Below are 19,604 nucleotides of genomic sequence, written 5' to 3' on the forward strand. Positions count from 1 at the left end.
AGTGAGTGAGTGAGTGAGTGAGTGAGTGAGTGAGTGAGTGAGTGAGTGAGTGAGTGAGTGAGTGAGTGAGTGAGTGAGTGAGTGAGTGAGTGATTCATTCTTGACCTACAGAGATGACTGCAGACACACAAACACACTGAAAATGTGTATGTGGGACAGTAGAGCCTCCCAAAAAAATTCTGAAAGTTAGAGACTATGTCTCTCATAATAGATAGTAGGCCTATTATTATGACTATCGTGAAACTTTACTTGGATGACCACCTTGAAGGTTGGAATAAAATACCACCTGTCTGGATACCAAAGATCTTCGAACAAAACAAGCAAGGTGAACAAAAGGATCCTTAGACAGTCTCATGCAGGTAAGTTACATCTGATTTAGACCAGGTGTTTAGCGTCTCCGTTTTGGAATGTTGGCATATTACCAAACTAACAGAACTCTCTCAATTTCCTCTTCACTTCATTATGAGTAGAAATGTACGGCTACATTCTACCCCACCCCCCCCCCCCCCCCCCCTCCCTCACACAAACACACACACACACACACACCCTTCACCACCCTCACTGCCTCACACAAACACACACACACACACACACCCCCTTCACCACCCTCACTGCCTCACACAAACACACACACACACACACACACACCTTTTCATTACCCTCACTGTTTCCTATGCCAAACACACACACATTATTATTACACACCCTTCACTACCTTTACTGCCTTACACAAAAACACACACACACACACATTAATATACACACCCTTTTCTTACTAACCTTCACTGCCTCACAAAACACACACACACACACATTAATTTTCAATTTTCACTGCCCACACACACACACACACACACACACACCCCTTCACCACCCTCACTGCCTCACACAAACACACACACACACACACACCTCACCATTGTTACTGCCATCCCACAAAAACACACACACACACATTACACCTTTTCACCACCCTCACTTGCCTCACAAAAAACACACACACACACACACACCCTAATTTAATTTTCATTTCGTTTTCACATTAAACACACACATTGTTATATTATTACCTCTTTTCACTACTCCTTTACTGTTCTACACAAACACACACACACACACACATTACCCTTTTCACTAATCACTCACTGCACACACAAACATACCACACACACACACACACACACCCCCTTCACCTAATTTTTCTTGCTCTTCACATAAACACACACACACACACACACACCCCCTTCACTACCTCACTGCCTTACACAAACCACACACAAACATTTCTCACTGCCTGGCTAATAAATACACACACACAACACCCTTTTCACTCACTTTCTCACTGCCTCACACAACACACACACACACACACCCCTTCACCACCCTCACTGCCTCACACAAACACACACACACACACACACACCCCTTCACCACCCTCACTCCATTTTCTCTTCTCAGGATAACTTCTCGGCTGCGCTGGTTCTGGTCTGTTACCCACCCCCCCAGTCCCCCACCAGTGGAGTATGTGTGTGCCCCAGGTGCACCAACCTTTCTCGAGAGGGAAAGCAGAGATATGCTTGATCGGTAACGCACCCTCACCCCATGTCAGCTGCCTGCCACAACAATAAACAGAATTGTTACCATCTGACCCTATGGATTTTTAATGCTTTCTGTTCGATGGCTTTTTTTTTTTTTCAATTTAAATGTGGAACATTTACACCTCTTGGCTATATCGCCGCCCTCCTATCCCGCACCCTATTGTTCTCTGTGACAGGCGCTGCTGAGGATGTGAATGTCGAGTGTATGCTTAAGCGCTCCAAAAATTGAAAAAGGCGAGAGACCCCTTTGTCAGTTCACTGCTGGGTAATTATACAGGGACAGAACTTCGTCTGAAGTCGAAGGCTTCTGTCTGCTGTCATTGTTCGGGACACACAAAAGGGCTTTTGGTATTTAGACTGGCATTTGGGAGACACATGGCATTGAATATTACGGGACGGGGAGTTGGAGAAACAGTGCAGACACTGTTCATAACTTTGACTAGTGAGTGGCTTTTTGAAGGGGGGGGGGTCATCATTTCTGTCTACAGATTCAAGTAGGAAACAAGGTTTTTGCAAGCTGAATCTCTGCAACTTGACACCGAGCCAAGAGCAGCATTCTGCCAGCAGCACTAGGTTTTCTCACGGCTACCAGTCGCCGTGACGATGCCGAGTTGCGCTCCATTGCCATGGAAGCATATGCTTTCAAAGAGCTCGCGTTTGACCTCGCGAAAAAACACACCGACGCAACGCCCACTCTCTGGGGCCGGACATACCTTCTGCGGATAAATACAGCAGCACTAGGCAGCAGCCGACTGCATCCACACACACACACAGAGAAGCACTCCGCAAAACCGTGCAAGGCAGCCACTTACTGTTCCATTACATATCTGGGAGTTTATAAAAAGAGAAATGCATGCATGTCCACCCCTCTCCTCCACCACCACCACCACCCACCACTCACCCCATATCCCTCAGTGTAATTGCCATAATTTCACACTTTTAGTACATCCTCGGCCTGAGGGGCATATGGGCATTTCAAGAAATGAAATTTCTGAGTGCAGCTGGCTGCACAGGTAGCAAAACAGTGGGACTCTCCATGTAATGATATTGAAGCCTACGTGGCCTTTAGCTCGTTAAGAGCATTAACTCGGGCACTGGATCTCACAGATCTCTGCCTACATTCCAGTTCTATTTTGCTCTTCACCTCACCTGTGCAATCTTTCATAGCATTTGATTGCATTTCAATCCTCTATCTTAGATTTAGCAGGCAGGCCTACATTGGAACAGTACACAGCACACATCTGTGTGTCAGCAGGCCTACTATGAATGCATGGATTATGGAGAATTTAGCGGATTAATCAGCAGTTACCAAGCAAATACGACTAACTCTACCGTACATTAGTTAGCAATTATGTGTAAATTCGACATGCACCTTAAGAGTATTTGTCTACATCCAACTTCTTAACCAACAGAGATACTACATCCTCAGTCAGAATGATACAGTGTGATTAGTGAAGATGTCTGGGAGGCAACACAATTGTAATCCCATTATGGCTGACGGATGGTTGGCACTGCAGGCTTTAGACCTGGATGACACAGGAAACATGGATATATGCCAATAATTGGATGTACATTTAAATCAGGCCAGTTTTATGTCCTATGTACAACACCACACAAGTCTAGAGCATAATAATTATTCATCTAATCACTGCTTTTACCCTGGTGAACTCACTCTACTCTATATTTGCGCTCAGAGGTAATAATATGACGCAATGAGAATGACGCAATGATACAATGTGAACAGAGAATATTAGCCACAATAGTGTGCAAACACCGGTTTGACTTTCTTTCATGTTTTCTTCAGGGTGGGTTGGCTGGGGAGTGGTCACATTGAGGAATATGGAAAGAATATACGTGGCACTGTGTGTGGTGGTTGCCTGAGCAAACAGAGAAAGGCTCACTTGTGACAGCTGACAAGCCTTGTGTGAGTCACCGCACACATGAGAGGATTGGTGCCTCCATCTTATTACCGTAATGACTTCCTGCGCGCACTGCGTCACACTTCTTCTTTTTCTTTTGTGTGTGTGTGAGAGGTGTGTGTGTGTGTGTGTGTGTGTTAGGGGGGAGGGGGTGGAAAGATGACAAGCCTCTTGGTTCTGATGAGGGAGCCAGACATATTCTTTGGCAAGGACAGAGAGAGTCTTTTGTATCTGACAGGCCAGCTAACCAGGAGCTCTGTGACTCCCGAGAAAGCTCGGCGCTGTTCCATCTGAGGGCTTCTGATGTATTTTACCTGATATCTTTAATATGTCACCTGATGCATATGAGTCATGGCTTATGGCTAAGCAGGTCTCTTATGGATAATGCATAAAATGATTATGTATCCTTATTGTACAAGCAGTGAACAACTGCCTATATACATTTCCATGCCCGCATCTAAATCTGTATTAAGGTATTATAGCATACATTATGTAAGCCTTGACACCCCATAATACTGCTGATGGGAAAGGCATCGCCATGGCTTGGCAGACAGATGTGAGGAGAGAGAGATGGCAGCTCCTCCTGTAACCTCCACTACTATCATCTGCAAACAGATGGCCCACAAGTGTTGATGGATAAGTGGATCGGACATGTACTTTGGGGGTTAATAGGACATGGCCGACGGGCTCCTCAGAAGTACAACAAGTGACGGTTGTCTTTGCTTTTGGTGAGGTTTACAAATGTAGTCTGTGGCTTGTGAGTTGGCTGTCAATCTGCTCCGTAGGGGCCAGATTTGATGTATATTTGATGTACAGCAGCAAATCGTTCTCTGTCATTATACATGTGTTGGTGAAAAGCCAGTGATTGAACAACAATTACCCAGTCTGAATATCAATATAGACATTCCAGCATGATTTCCCTTCTGCCCATATACATAATATCTATAGTTTTTTTAATCAGTTGTGACATGAGTAGCAAAACAGCTGTGAGTTAAAAAATGACATTGTCATATTCTTCTCTTGTTAAGAGTAGGGTGAATGTCACTGATGATATCCTAGAAATTCATATTCAAAATGAATCTCAAATTCTCAAATTATTAAATAAAAGCAGTATGCTTAAACAAGCAGCTGACTAATCAAACCTATTTTTCAGACATCCATTTTGTTTAGAAGTTTGTAAGACAAAACCTCTTTGTTTGATTTAAGCCTGCTTCAATATTTTTCTTTCCTTGTTTGCTTTGAGTTTACCATCTGATAGCAAGTGTTCCACAGATTGTGAGACAGACAGACAGACAGACAGGCAGACAGACAGACAGGCAGATAAGATGAATGATAAATTGATGATGTATGATGATGAAAATTCCCTCAAGCGGAAGGAACCATTAAGCACAAAGTCATTTTAAGACATATGTTAGAAAATAATAAATACAGTGTAAGGATTTACAGTTTACCCTGTCTAAGAACATCATGTCCCACATGGTGATCTTATCCATATAACACTCAAAGGTCTATGCTATCGTCTCATCCAAGGCCTGGAAGCAACTTGAAGTATGAATGTAAGCAAACAATTGTAAATTGGGTTTGGGAGGTAACCCATCCAGGTTAAAGTGGAGATTTAATTATCATACAGAACAACACAAGGTGACCAGACCTGTTTGCTTTGGAAGCCTAGTTCATTTACATTTAGAGTGTAGGAGGGACTTTGGAACAAGATATAGAACAAGAATTTGAGAAGCTCTGGGTTCACTCATCATGATTGGTGCCCGGTAATACGTCTCACGTGTTTTCGTGATTGCTTTTTATTGGAATAAAGATTGAAGCTGCATTAACCGAAGAATCATCCTTTTTCCTATGAATACACCTTGTGTTTTTCTTACATACAGCATAAGACCGTCTAAACAGTCAGACGCCGAGGTACCCGATAGACGTTCTAATTACAGAGAAGTGTGGAGAAATGATATGCATGAAATCCTGCTGAGATGGCTGTATGGACAAACTTCACAGAGAGGGAAAGCTACAGCACATACTCTACAGAGGAGAACGGAGATTTGGAAATACTGCAAATCTATCTCCCCCTCATCAACTTATTCAGCATACGCCCTCACCTTGTACACACACAGGCAGATGTGTGGAGGAGTAATGATTACCAAAGAAGGTGGGAGTGCAAGTGAAAACCTGCTGGGGGTGAACTCAAGAGTCCACAGAGAAGCACATGTCGTTTGTTAAAGCATTTAAGTACCGGTATTTAAACATTGACATCGGTAGACATAGACAGATCACCACAATATCATTATGAATAAAGCGTGAATTTGAGACCAAATTTTAGTGGTGCCGCATACAGTAGACTGGTAGCGTAGAAAGCGAAATCATGAGAGGTGGTTGGTTCAGAGACAGGAGTGTGTGAGTGGCAGCTTGACTCAGGGGGTTTGTGATAGAGTAAACCAGATGTGTGAGACTGGCAGTCCATTGTCTTGCTATGGTCAAGTTTCTGTTGTCACTTTGGGTTTGTGGCTCTCTTTCCCAAAAACTTCTGCATTATCTGTCTGATGGTTTAAACAGGCTGACAGGGAAATGGCTGCCTTCCCAGATTTCCCTGACATGCCCGTACCTTCGACCCATATTTGTTCCAGGAAACTTTTTAACTAAGTAAGTAACATCCTCACTCAAGCTAGCAACTCCCCCATAGTGCATGGTGCCTATTAATTAAATATTAGTGACACGGGTGTTAAGGTGACTTTCAGCCCAGGGAGGCGTAGGGATTCCGCCCTAACCGAATAAAAGAGAGAGAGAATGCAATCAACTGCAGATATTGCCTCTGACCTGCTTTTTTTTCTTTCAGGAGCCATTGAAGCGCGACCGTCGCACGGCTCCCCACCGTGACTCGTCTGGTAATTGAAAACCCGAGTCTCGTCGGCGGGTTTCATCAGTGGCCCGTCCCTCTCACCAGTCGCTCATCGCCACCGCCACCCAACCTGACCTGACACCACTCAATAGCCGCCCTCCGCATAGCCTGCTAGAGGCAATTTGTCCTTTAACAAAAAGACCACTCCAATTAGCCATAAGTGCTCAGCTGATGTGCATACTGAACAAACTATTCAGTCATAATTAATTTTAATTAAGCAGCTGGTTAATCAGTATTTAAGCATGGCTTGTGGAGAGGTATACAGGTTGTCTTTTGACTGCAAGGTGTGTATACTGTAGATTAGCATTCCAGCACCATTGAAACTGAAGGCTTTTTCACTGAAGCACAAACAAATAAGTTAGATTTTGTTTTGTAAGAATTGCCAAGACAACTGTGTGAGGTAATGGGTTTAGGTTTGGTTGGAGGCAGCAGGAATGGAAAGCGGCAGGAAGACATTTCCTCTCTTGTCTTTCTTTCCTTCTTTCTTTTTTTTTTTGGAGATTGAAGAGAGCTGCCAATTCGTGGAAGCCGAATGTAGTCTGTTCCTGGAATAGAAAAATTCCGCAGAGGAAAAAAGTATCTGATGCACCAGAAGTTACCACTGGCATGAAACAAAGACATCTCTCTCTTGCACTATGCAACTATCTGCTGTCCCTTGTACTCTTTCTCTACTTCTCTCGCTACTGTAGGAAGCATTCTGCCGTCTGCTCTAAGACAGAAAACTCTGCTGTGTGGACAGAGGGGAGAGGAGAGGACTTGTGATGGCAGCACAAGTGTGTGCAGTATCAGGCTTCCGAGCATGAATCACACATTAGGCTTCCACATCACACACAAGCTGCAGAATCCCTTATCACAGACAAAGCACTGAAGGAAAGGCAGGAATGGAAGAGACTGATGTCCAGTGCAAACACACCAATGCTAGCACCAGGCTTTGTGTGCGTGTGTGTATATGTTTCTATGTATGTATGTGTGTGTGTGTGTGTGTGTGTGTGTGTGTGTGTGTGTGTGTGTGTGTGTGTGTGTGTGTGTGTGTGTGTGACTCCCAAGCGCTGACTAGGTAACGTTTGCATGCCTTCACGTCTCAGTAAGTACTAGATTAGATGCAGCCGCAAAAAGCATGTCAGGGACAATGCTGCTGGCTCACTCCAAACGGCACCAGCACGGCCCATAGTCCACAGTGTGCCACCAATGGGAACTGAAAGCAAGCCGCTCCAAATTCAATCAGCTCTGTACACATCTCTTTCTGGCCAGCGTTTTAATTGAATTCACAACAAGCCAATCTGATTGTGGCCCTGTGCCAACTCCAGTGCTGTCTACATACACTGAATTTGAGTTGACTGTTAATAATCCTACAGAAGGAAATGTCATACAGGTGCCAGTGCATTATAACCAGAGCAATAAAGTCAGTAAAGTATGGCCAAGGTCTAGGCATAACTCAACAGTTGAGAGGACAGCCATGTGATAATCTACAGACATGCATCATGCATATATATCTTACATATACAGTATGTCAGAGAACTCTTACATGCTTTGAAGGCACTACTGACGTCTTGACTGTCATCTAGTAAGGACTGTCAGAAAAGCCTGTGCTTATTAGCATCTTTTCCAGGTGATTGGGGACAGGTATTTTTTAAAATGTAGGTTGACATTACAGTAAGCCTGAGTGTGCCAGCTTTGGTGATTCATTTATTGCTGGCTGTATAATACGAGAGACTGACATGGAATGTGCTTGCACTCAAGGTTTAGAAATACCTGAGAGACGCCATGTTTTTACCTCATCGACTACAGAATGAGGATAGGGCTGAGACAGAGATGAGGGGATGAGTGGAGAGACTGAGAAACATCAGGACACAGGGAGGGGCATGCTTTGCTATGTGTGAGCACGGAAAGATAATCATCGTTTTTGTCATACAAAACAATGTTTGACTTAGAAGAAGAGGATCTGAAACCGCTCAACAAATCTGATGCAAATTTATGCTGCATAAAATTTATGCTGCAACAAAATTCGAGCTAAACTGTGTGCCCTGTGTGTGTGTGTGTGTGTGTGTGGTGTGTGTGTGTGTGTGTGTGTGTGTGTGGTGTGTGTGTGTGTGCGTGCGTGCGTGTACATTTGTGTTAGGAAAAAAGAAGGTCCTATGGATTCAGTCAAATGTGTCTTTTAAATTTTGTAAAAAAAAAAATGCATGGGGTTGATACCTTAGAAGAGGTGATAGAATTTTAAACTACTTGATTACACCAAAATTGCATTTCTGTCACACTCTGTGAAGGTAAATAGAGACACATGTGTATGCAGACATTATGTCTCTGCTTATATGGTATTCCAGCAAATGTATACTTAAGGACACAATAGTAAACTGGTGCTAAATCAATTTCTCACTCTGAGATTGTGCACACACACACACACACACACACACAAACACATACACACACACACAAACACACACACATACACAAACAAATACAGAAAAACAAAGAGGAAGACAGACGAGTACAAACACAACAGGAAAAAGACTAAGCCTTCCCCAGTGTGGAGGAGAGGACAAAGCGGACATAATGCGTCGGGACAGCTGCTTGTAGTGGTCAGGAAATCTCTTTTGGTCAGTGAATGATCCTGCACATCAGAGACCCATTTCAAAGGAACAACAGGCCACTGGTTACCCTAATAAAAGTATGTACCATGTCATATGTCTTCTCCACTGCTATAATTAGATAAATGAAATATCAGACAAAGAATGTCTTAGATACAGTATATAAAACCTTATTGGGGTCTTGGTATTTGGGATCACTGCTCTATTTGGTATCAGGTGCAGAGTCGAATCAGTGCTGGACCCATTAGAGGACTCCATTATGGTTGTGACAGAAGCCATATGGTGTACCAGAGGAAATTGGTTGTGCAAAAAAATGGTCGGTGGGCTAGAATGTTTTTCTTTTCTGAGAAGCAAATTATAAACTAAGAATTAAGTATCAAGACAAACCACTATATTTTCCCTGACAGAGTACAAGCATACCCCTCACACTTGATTTACCTTTGAATCAGGTGTATCAGGTGTGAATCAGTAAATTCTCATAAGTTTTGACAATGATGTACCAGAGACATGCTTTTGTGTACACTCACAATCATCTCTGAGCCTTTCACACTGCTTTTCACACACTCCAGAGTGGATTTTTTAATATATATATATATGTATATATATTTGACAGAAAATTCTCAGTCAAAGACTGTCTGATGGTGTGCATTAAACTTTTCTGTCAAATACAATCAGGCCACTCATTGATGAACGAAAATCAGCACTCCCCAGTGTGTGCATATGAAACACTAACAGAGAGAGGGATATACCTACATTTACAAACTAAATCATAAACGCATGTCATATTCACAGTAACACCAAAGGGGCTCATGCATCTATTGTCTTGTTATATCATATGTTGATAATATTGATAATGAAGATTGCACAGTGTAACCTAAACACTGAAATCCAATCTGGCAATCCTCTATGTGCGTCAAACTACATCTCTTATTAAGGTGCTTATAACACACCTGAATTTGAATAAAATGAATATTCTACATCCTGGAGGCTGGGAAGAGTTTTAGAACATGTTTGTTGACTATAATTCGCTGATGTTTATTATGTCAGATGTGGGCAGAAACGTCGACAGTGAAAGACAACCAAACCAGTGCTGACAAATGGTGCTGTCCGTGGTGCTGAAATGAGACCGTTTTAGTGAACCGCGGCTCTGTCTATGAGTCATTTATGCGAGCGTGGAGAGAGGAAGTTATCTGTGGGTTGATGCACATGATGCGTGTGTTTGAAAGCTTAGTGATACACACACTGTCATGAAATATGCCATTATGAGCATTAACAGGTGTTCCGTTGGCCGCTACGGGGGCCTGTCCGTCTTGAATGACTTGTCCGTATGTAAAGACACTGGTATGGTATCTCAAGGCAGAGTAATACACGGTGTCGAAAAGACACCTGTACTCACCCTCAACCTCATCTTCTGGCAGGTTCACTGGTCCGCCGTAGTTCAAAATATCTGGAATTGTGCAAATTCCCCGGTACATCAAAGTGGAGGTGACGGCATGCATAGGCATGACTGCGTTGTAGAGGCTAGGCTGGTACCTAGATCTTCATATATGGCTTAAAGCTCGGATACCAACTTTCTCCTACTTTCCTTGTGGTGGCGGAGGTTTACGTCCATTTAACAACCTGCAGAGGGTCCAGTCCTCGTGCATAGGAAAAGGTTTTATCCAGAAGAACGGGTTGCGTTGAACACCACCAGTTGTCCTCCGTTAAGTATTTCCCGCCTCAATGTATGCACCTGCAACGTCTAGAGTACACCGGCGTAAATAAACTTGAGCTCTGGGTAAGGTTAGCGTCGGCTCTTGATGGATCTCTAATACGTTGCCATTGCTTAATGTCTGTAACTTTTCCGCTAAAAGAAACGATAGCAAATTTATCAAATTCAGATTACTTCTGTGGTGACAGGCGAAAACCCATTAACAAGCCTCGATCGATCCTAGACGACAATAAACAGGAGATAATTAGAAAGTATACATTTTAACACTCCAGCAGAGAGCGTACATCATACCTTACAATCGGCCATTCAAGCGGTCCATATCTATTTAATTAGCAAAAGACGGTTTCATCGATAATTTCCTGGTGATTTCGTTGAAAAAGAACATCAATGTTGGAGGTGCGTTGCTCAGTTTTCCTGGTCAGTGATATGTGTCCTTTCTCTTTCCAAAATGTATTGGATTATAAAGTGAAAATTCGTTGTTTATACTATAAAATAAATAAGCACAGTAGCCAGTGGTCGTGAAAAACACTATTAAACTTTTCTTCTGATTATGACAGTCTTCGGCGATTAAGGGAAAAAAACGGCGGAATTGCTTCAATGATCTTCACGGCAATGGTTTGAATGCACTGGGGCACAGACTGATGCGCACAGGCGCGTCTCCAGTCAGGGTATTTCCTCTAGTTTCCTCGTCTCCCTTTCTCAGGGACTGTTGCTGATGTGTGTGCTGGACTCACTCTCTCTCTCTCTCTCTCTCTCTCTCTCTCTCTCTCTCTCTCTGTTGCTCTCTCGCCACCTCCATTCATACTCATTCTTATTCCTCTCAGCGCACGTTACAAAGCCTTGTCTTGCGTGCAGCCTGTGGCGACACGTGCTCCCATGGCACCTCGTAGCTACACCATATGAGGCAAAGTGATTAATGATCTCGCGACATACTATGGATGATTTCCCCCTCGGCATCTGATATAAAAAAAATGTCTCGTCCCAAATGCCACAACACGTGCATATTCATTGTGTGGGGTCTGAAGGTAAAGTCGCGCCATTTAACCCTTTAGTATAATATGATTCATGTGCAGTTGTATGAATAACGATAAGATAGGCTATGAGTAATATAAGCAATAACTGACCAACACTAGGATCATCAGTACCTTCAGACAAATTTGATCTGACAAGGACATTTGTACCATTCAACACATTGGATGGGAGAGAATCAATACTGCCTGTTGGGAAGACTAACTGTTTGAGTTATTGTGGTATGCTGTATTTGGAGCCACATTAGCAGCCTCCACCTGCAAATCATTTCAATTGGCAGTAGACACGCGCAGCAAACGTTAGTAAGTCAGAGTGCATGTGTGTCACTGCAGCAGTTTCTTGATATGGAATTACAATACAGTGCACAAAGGCAGGCATTTTCCTCCTCTCTTGGCCCAACCTGTATGGTATCCCACAGAGGGGAGAGGGGCACACTGCGGAGGAGGAGTGCTATTTAGGTGGTGTTTTGCTGCAGATCAGGCGCAGCTGTGTTTATAAATATGTGTGTGTGTGTGTGTGTGTGTGTGTGTGTGTGTTAGACAGGGGGTGGGGTGGTGTTGCTCATGTGGTGTGCAAGGGGTAGGGGGTGGTTTGGGAGGTTTGAGGGAGGCAGGGAGGATATCTCCCCAGTGTCATTTCACCTGTCTGTGAGTCTTAAAGGAGGAGGAGAGGCTTCGTTGTCCACCTGCCATCAGGGGCAGGCTGTCTCCCGCCACTGCACCCGAGGCACGCTTACTGCCCCGCAGTTCCATTCTACTGACAGCCTGCTGAGAGAGAGGAGAAGAAAGAGAGAGAGAGAGAGAGAGAGAGAGAGAGAGAGAGACTGGGGATGCGGAGAGGAGTGAGAAAGAGAGAGGAGGGGAGGAAAGAAAGGACAAATGATAAGAGAACAAAAAAGGATGGAAGGAGGAGAGAACTAAGGTCATTGTGCAGACCAGAGTAAGTAGAAAGGGTAAACAGAAAAAGATAAGACCATGCACAGACAGAAAGAGTAGAAAAAAGAACAAATAAAACAGACGATGGGGGAATAGAAAAGATTGCATGAAAGGAGAGAGGAGGGCAGGTGAAGAGGTAAGGGTGGATGAGAAGGGAAGTAAAGGAGGATGGTAAAGACCAGTACAACTGCAGGAGAGAGAAGACGGAGAGGAAAGTACTGGAGGAAGGGGAGGGGGAGAGAGGAGAGGGAGGAGAGTGGAGAGGGGGGTGGAGAGACAGAAAAGTTGAGAACAAGTAAAGATGTAAAGAACAGGACAGATGGCAGGAAACAGAGTGGAGAGAGAGGGGGAAAGAGAGAGAGGGGGGAGAGAGAGCGGGGAGATAGAGAAAGTAGAAAAAAGGAAGGAGGGAAAATAAGTGACAGAGGCTTTTAGCTCCTCTACGTGATGCTGCAATAAGAGCTTGACAGCGCCGATTGAGCTATTTAGCTGTGGATCTGCTCTCCTGAGCTCATGTGAGTGGCTTATCAAAGGCCTCTCTGCACTGTTGTTGCTGCGTTTTTACACGGTCACTCTTGCAAAGCCTGATACAGTGCTCCCTTATCTTAATCCACCCTGTACTACTATAAGCTGACAAATTGAAAGCTGTTTACCATCTCTACTATACTCAAGCTCCACTACCTACCCCCTCTCCTGTTCTTCTACTTACTTCTTTTGACACTCGTCATAGACACAGTCATAACATATTATTCATTCAAGGGATCTTGCGCTGAAGTGACAGCCTTAAAAAAGCAAGTTTTCATGGTGACTGAACCCACAATCAAGTTCACTAGATATTTATGGAAACATTCAGTCCTCTCCAGTGGGTGATTTTTAAAAAGACTTTAAAAAGGATTAGTTCTGAATGCAGTTTTCTGGTTTCGAGTTCGCATTGATTTCTGCACACCACAGCTTCTCTTTGAGAGGGCTGAAAATAATTTGTGTCCTGTGGAAAAGGCAATAGATCAAGTTATTCCTTGTCCTCAAACAAAAAAAAACACCGGCAGCCCTCCTCAGCAGGGGAGACACTTAAAAGGTCAGTTTTTTGTTTACCACTTTCCCGTTTCACTGTCAATACCGCTCTGCGGTATACACACAGCTAAAACAGTCCTCAGACATCTTAACCCTTGAGACCCACAAGGCAACCCCTAAGACAAGAGGAAGCACCAAGCAACTGGGCTACACTCACACATACACAAAAAAACTCTCCAATTTCGTGTTGTCACTGAGCCAGTCACTGCTGCATTAATTTAGCAGCAGAGGGCACTCTGTCCAGTCTCTCTCTGCCAAAGTGGGCATCTCTCAACCAGTATTGTCTAGTTAACCCAGTGCCGGCCCGAGCCTTTTGGGGGCCCTAAGCAGAATTTGATTTGGGGGCCCCCTCCCACAATGCAGAGTCACCTGTGCTTGGCGATAATTGACAACTTCACACTATAATGTCATATTATAAATTAATACAGTGAGGTTATGTATTAATACAGTGACTGATTATGAACTACTGTCCCCCTGGACACAGATGCATAAGGACCCTCTCCCCCTACCCTATTTGTGCAAATGTGGGTACAAACGGGGGGGTGTGTGTGTGTGTGGGGGGGAATTCTGAATTTGGTAGATGTGATATCCTGTATTCTGGTGCATTTTTGGGATGGTCAGCTGGAGAAGGGCAGGAAAGGGCAGGAAATGGCGGAAAATCCATCATGGCGGAAAATGACATCATAATGACATCATCAAATTTCACAACTTTTTCACAAGACGGTTCTATGGGCTGCCATAGACTCCCATTCTTGAAGCGTAATAATAATAAGAAAAGGTAGAAACACAATGGATGCCTTCGCAGCTTAGCTGCTTGGCCCCCAAATATAGTTGTTATTTACAGCAACCCTGTCACCTTTTAATCTTAGAGGGTACTAAAATCACAGATTTATTTGAAACATTCATATTCAAAGTGAAGCACTAAGGGTGGTTTTACTGAAGTTGAATTGACAAATAACAAAATACAACTGCATTTATATTTGTTGTTAACAAGTACATCAGTTTAATGACTTGTTTTTTCAACAAATTTGCAGAACAAATCTGCAAATGTGCATTAAATGAGCAATCTTCAACTACAAAATAAAAGCAAAATAGACAAACATTAATAATCAAAAAATAAAATGTCCCAAAAATAGATACGTATTCCTACTTCGTTCCTGGCTTTCAGGCATCTGCAACTCTGCAGTGGACAAACCTGCAATTATTAAATAAATACATAAATAAATAAATAAATAAAAACTATGTTAAATGTGTCATGTCATATTAACAGGCTATGTAACCATTTGCTATCAAGAAAACCTCACCTTCTGTGTCATCAGCCATGGAGGCAGACACTTGATGAGGTAGAGTTAGGTAGAGGTAGAGATGTGCTCCAAAGTACTTCAACAGTGTCTCTGAAAAAAAAAGTGCATATTTGATCGGGCAGAATGAGTTTATTTTGCTATCATTACTTACACTCATCAACAAGCAATTCCACATGTAACAATTCATATTCTATTGGCAAATGAGGCATAATCAAAAGTATAATTGCAGTATGGTCTGGTGAGCGGCTTAACATGGTGATCTACTGCAGCCTAAATATTAGGGTAGCACCGCTACATCACTTCCGCCACTGTCTTAATCAAATTTAAGTCTATTTTCATCACAGAAGTCTCCCCACCCAACATGGTATATTTTCTCAAACACTACCATCTCTCTCCAAAGATCTTAGAGCACAGCGCACGTAGGCTACTGTTCCATCTTTGCCTATGAAGCTGGAACGTTACCGATGCCCAGAGTCGCGCTAGTCATGGAGAAAAACTAAGTTACAGGTTCACCGTGCCATTCTAAAAGAAAAAATTGCAAATTATAATAGAGCTATTCGGAATGAGAGGAGGAACCACTTCTCTAAGGTAATTGCTGAAAACAGTGGAAACTCTAGGGTGTTGTTCTCTACCATTGATAGGCTATTGCATCAAACACCTTTTGATACACTCAGTCAGGCATCCTCTCTAAGATGCGAAGAATTTGCAGACTTCTTCAAAAACAAAGTCATTTCTATAAGGGAGGCTATTGGTAACACAAGTAATATGTTTGATAGTACACCCAAAAACAGCCCCCAAAATTAAGGTCCTTTAGCACTATTACTCAATCTGAGCTTGGTAAAATTATAACTCAAAACCGGCTCCTCAACATGTGTTTTAGATCCAATCCCTACTACATTCCTCAAAAAGTATATGATGGCTTAGCTCCTTTTTTTCTCAAGGTAATAAATACCTCATTAGAAACAGGTATATTTCCAACTGCTTTTAAAACCGCTGTTGTGAAACCTTTACTTAAAAAGTCAAAACTTGACCATACCAATCTGAGCAACTACAGGCCTATATCAAATCTATGGATTTTTTGAGCAAAGTACTTGAAAAAGTTGTTTGCAATCAGTTAAATACCTTCCTCAACGAAAACAGTATCCTTGAAAAATTCCAATCAGGTTTTAGATCAAATCACAGCACAGAAACGGCTCTAGTAAAGATAGTCAATGATCTCAGACTAGCTACCGACTCAAACAAAGTCTCAATCCTTATTCTTCTGGATTTGAGTGCGGCATTTGACACCATTGATCATAGCATCCTAATTCACCGCCTTCTTGAAGTGGGTGGGTCTCTCTCTGATAATGCTCTAAACTGGTTTCAAACCTACATTACTGGCAGAGATTTTTATATCAGTCTAGGAGATCATGTATCTGAAAAACATGACTTGCCTTTTTGGTGTGGCCCAGGGGGCTGCCTTGGTCCCCTGCTATTTTCTCTATATATATGCTCCCATTGGGAAACGTCATAAGTCAGCATAATGTAAACTTCCACAGCTACGCAGATGATACCCAATTGTATCTTTCTGTGGAGCCAACTAACCCAGATGGCCTTTGCTCCCTCACTGCATGCCTAACCTCCATTAATCAGTGGATGAGCAAAACTTTTGAAACTAAATGATGACAAAACAGAGGTACTTCTGGTTGGACCAAAACTAAAGCGAGATATTATTCTTAGTAATCTGGGGAACTTGGCACACCAGGTCAAACCAAAAGTAACAAGCCTCGGTGTCATCTTAGATGCAGAGTTAAGTTTTAAGCCCCATATCAGTAAAGTTACTCAGACAGCCTATTTCCACTTGAGAAACATTGCCAAAGTGCGGCCCTTTTTAACTCAACAAGATGCAGAAAAACTAATTCACCGCCTTTATCACTAGCAGGTTAGACTACTGCAATGCACTTTTCACTGGTCTTCCCAAAAACATCTAAAGAAATTGGCACTCATACAGAACTCTCTTGGCTAGACTTTTAACTAAGACTAAGAAGAGAGAACACATCACCCCTGTGTTGGCTGAACTGCACTGGCTCCCTATTTCCTATAGAATTGATTTTAAGGTTATGTTAATTACTTACAAAGCTCTGAATGGCATAGCACCTTCATATATCTCTGAGCTTTTAATATCTTATCAACCACAAAGGAAACTTAGATCATCCAATTCTAATCTTTTAATCATTACCCAAAGTGCTCCACAAACAAAGTGGAGAAGCTGCGTTTATCCATTATGCCCCAAACTATGGAACACCCTGCCTCTGTACATCAAGCAGGCGAGTTCAGTAAATATTTTTTAAAAAGATCTGAAAACATACCTGTACAGGAAAGCTTTTTAGTTAACTCATCTTATCCTGTAGACTACATTTTCAGATTATTCTACATCTGCTACTATTGGAGGGGCAGCCAGCCAAGAAGCAGATGGGCTCCCCTATTAAGTCAGGTTCTGCTCAAGGTTTCTTCCTGGAATATGGGAGTTTTTCCTTGCCACAGTTGCCATATGGCGTGCTTGTGGGGGTAAGAGGGTTAAGGCTGCCAGTCTTATGGCGTCATTTTCTATATTTTTGATATGTTGCTGAGTATAACATAAACAGCAAAGAAAAGTGATTGATAATGACTGACTGACTATTATTGTGTTACATGCTTCAAATGTAAAGCACTTTGAGCTGCATTCTGTGTATGAAAGGTGCTATACAAATAAAGCTTTATTATTATTATTATTATTATTAATGGGTTGGGGTTGGGACTGGGAGCCTGGGCTTAGCCTGCTGTTGCTATCAGACTTACCACTATGTTACATATTATTGAACAGTAATAAACTATCAACACTTTCAGGTGCGAAATCAGAAACAATCCCTCTGTGGTAAATTTGCCTTCAGCTACGTTTTCATGTAGCTACTGTAGTGCTAATGTCCACTTCAGTCAGCTAGCTAACTTTAATTTACAACATAAGCCCACCTAGAGCTAGGGTACATGCTTGATTGAACATCCAAAACAATCCCAATATCCTTGACATCTGAAAACACACCTAGATAAATATATATTAATGGGAGACATCTCTGTTGAAGGGAGGATTTAGTTCTGGTGATGACTTATATTCGATCATGACAGCTAGCTAGCTACCTCAAGCACAAAACATACTGTAAATAATCATGCAAACATACCTGTATCTTGCTCGTTTTCTCCTCTGTCATTTTCTTCTTTCTGTTTTTCGGCACCAGAGGGATCACGTCCTTTTTTGTGACTTGTCTTAACATCTCACCGTCTCTTCCGATTTTTTGAACTTGATGCAGTGTCTGCACTAATTGTCTATGAACCCGAGGTGTCTAGTTTATCTTGGCGTGACTCAAAGGCTGGCAGACACAGTAGAGGTAGGCAGGCACATTGATCATGAAATCAGAATTTTCTTGTTTTGAATTATTAATTGTTTCATTTATTCATTCATTGATGTCACTTGTTTACGTTATTTACTATGTAAAAAGAAAAGAAAAAGAAACTCGATTGGGGGCCCCAAGCAGCCGCTTAGTTCGCTTATGCCTCGGGCCGGCCCTGAGTTAACCCACCGTGTTGGCATGTCATGACTCAGGTCCACAAGGCTCACGAGCGACTCTGAGGCAGCGCAGCTCAGGAGATTCATACATACATGACTCTTCAGGGAGGCCTCCCCCGAGAATGAGCCTGTGTGATCCCATTTCTAATCTCTTCAACGACAGAGGAAAAAAGCAACGGCTGAAATTGAGAGACAATAGATACCAAGACAGAGGAATGTCTGATTGCAACTGGGGTGTGTATATGTATATATTTTAACATTAAATTGTTCTTACTTCTTAACTATTTATTGATGTATGTATTCATGAACTAATTTATTTGTATTTATATTTCTTAGCCTATTTATTTATTCAGCTGCCCTCTACTGCAGCTACACAAAGGCTTGGGCTTCAGGGCCCCCTGACCCCTTGGGCCCCTGGGCCTGGGCCCGGTAGGCCTGTGCAGTAATCCATCCCTGGTCTGATTCCACCAAGGGCAGTGACTGCCATAGAGTAACCAAGAGGACCAGCGCAGCAGGAGCACATTTGCATGTCTTCTCCCCGTAAGGCAACTCCCACTCTGGAGAGGCAAAGCTGAGCTCCCCCATGTCAGACAGGCGTCTGAATTCAGCTATTCTCTGGTGCCACTGACTTCCCTGTGGTGGAGGAGACATATACACTGCCTCTGTGGTCGCACGCAACGCAACACAAGTGCATAGGCAGAAAATCCTGGAAAATGTTGTGACTCAATGAGAGAGGGATTATATTCAACAACCAAACAGCCCTGGAAAATGGGGAAAAAAAGAAAAGAGAGCTAAAAGAGAATTGTGTTTTTGTGTACACTATTGTGTATGTGAATTGTTTGCCCCAGAAAGCCTTGTAAGTTGTAAAAAAAAAGCTTTTTTTTGTGGGGGGGGGTCCTTTTAGGATTTCCTTGCCTACCTAAGGCATTTAAAAAACCAGACAAAAGCCCCAACACTGACAGACACC

The 19,604-nt window shown here is 42.8% G+C and overlaps 1 protein-coding gene across 2 annotated transcripts in view; it reads right to left on the bottom strand.

The window, feature by feature from the left end:
- Nucleotides 1–11,448, bottom strand: part of LOC125294094 (calcium-binding protein 7) — a 21,520-nt gene extending 10,072 nt beyond the window's left edge. Inside the window, exons 1-2 of one of the 2 annotated variants that reach the window (XM_048242456.1) lie at nt 11,010–11,448; nt 10,404–10,853 (exon numbers count right to left, since the gene is read on the bottom strand). In XM_048242456.1, coding sequence (XP_048098413.1) covers nt 10,404–10,512 — 109 coding nt within the window. In that variant the 5' untranslated portion in view covers nt 10,513–10,853; nt 11,010–11,448. Of the gene's footprint in view, nt 1–10,403 lie in introns of both variants that reach the window. The other variant, XM_048242455.1, reaches the window with a different exon arrangement.
- Nucleotides 11,449–19,604: the final 8,156 nt, after the last annotated feature.

The sequence above is a fragment of the Alosa alosa genome, chromosome 5, assembly GCF_017589495.1.
Source record: "Alosa alosa isolate M-15738 ecotype Scorff River chromosome 5, AALO_Geno_1.1, whole genome shotgun sequence".
In the NCBI taxonomy this organism is placed as follows: Eukaryota; Metazoa; Chordata; class Actinopteri; order Clupeiformes; family Clupeidae; genus Alosa; species Alosa alosa.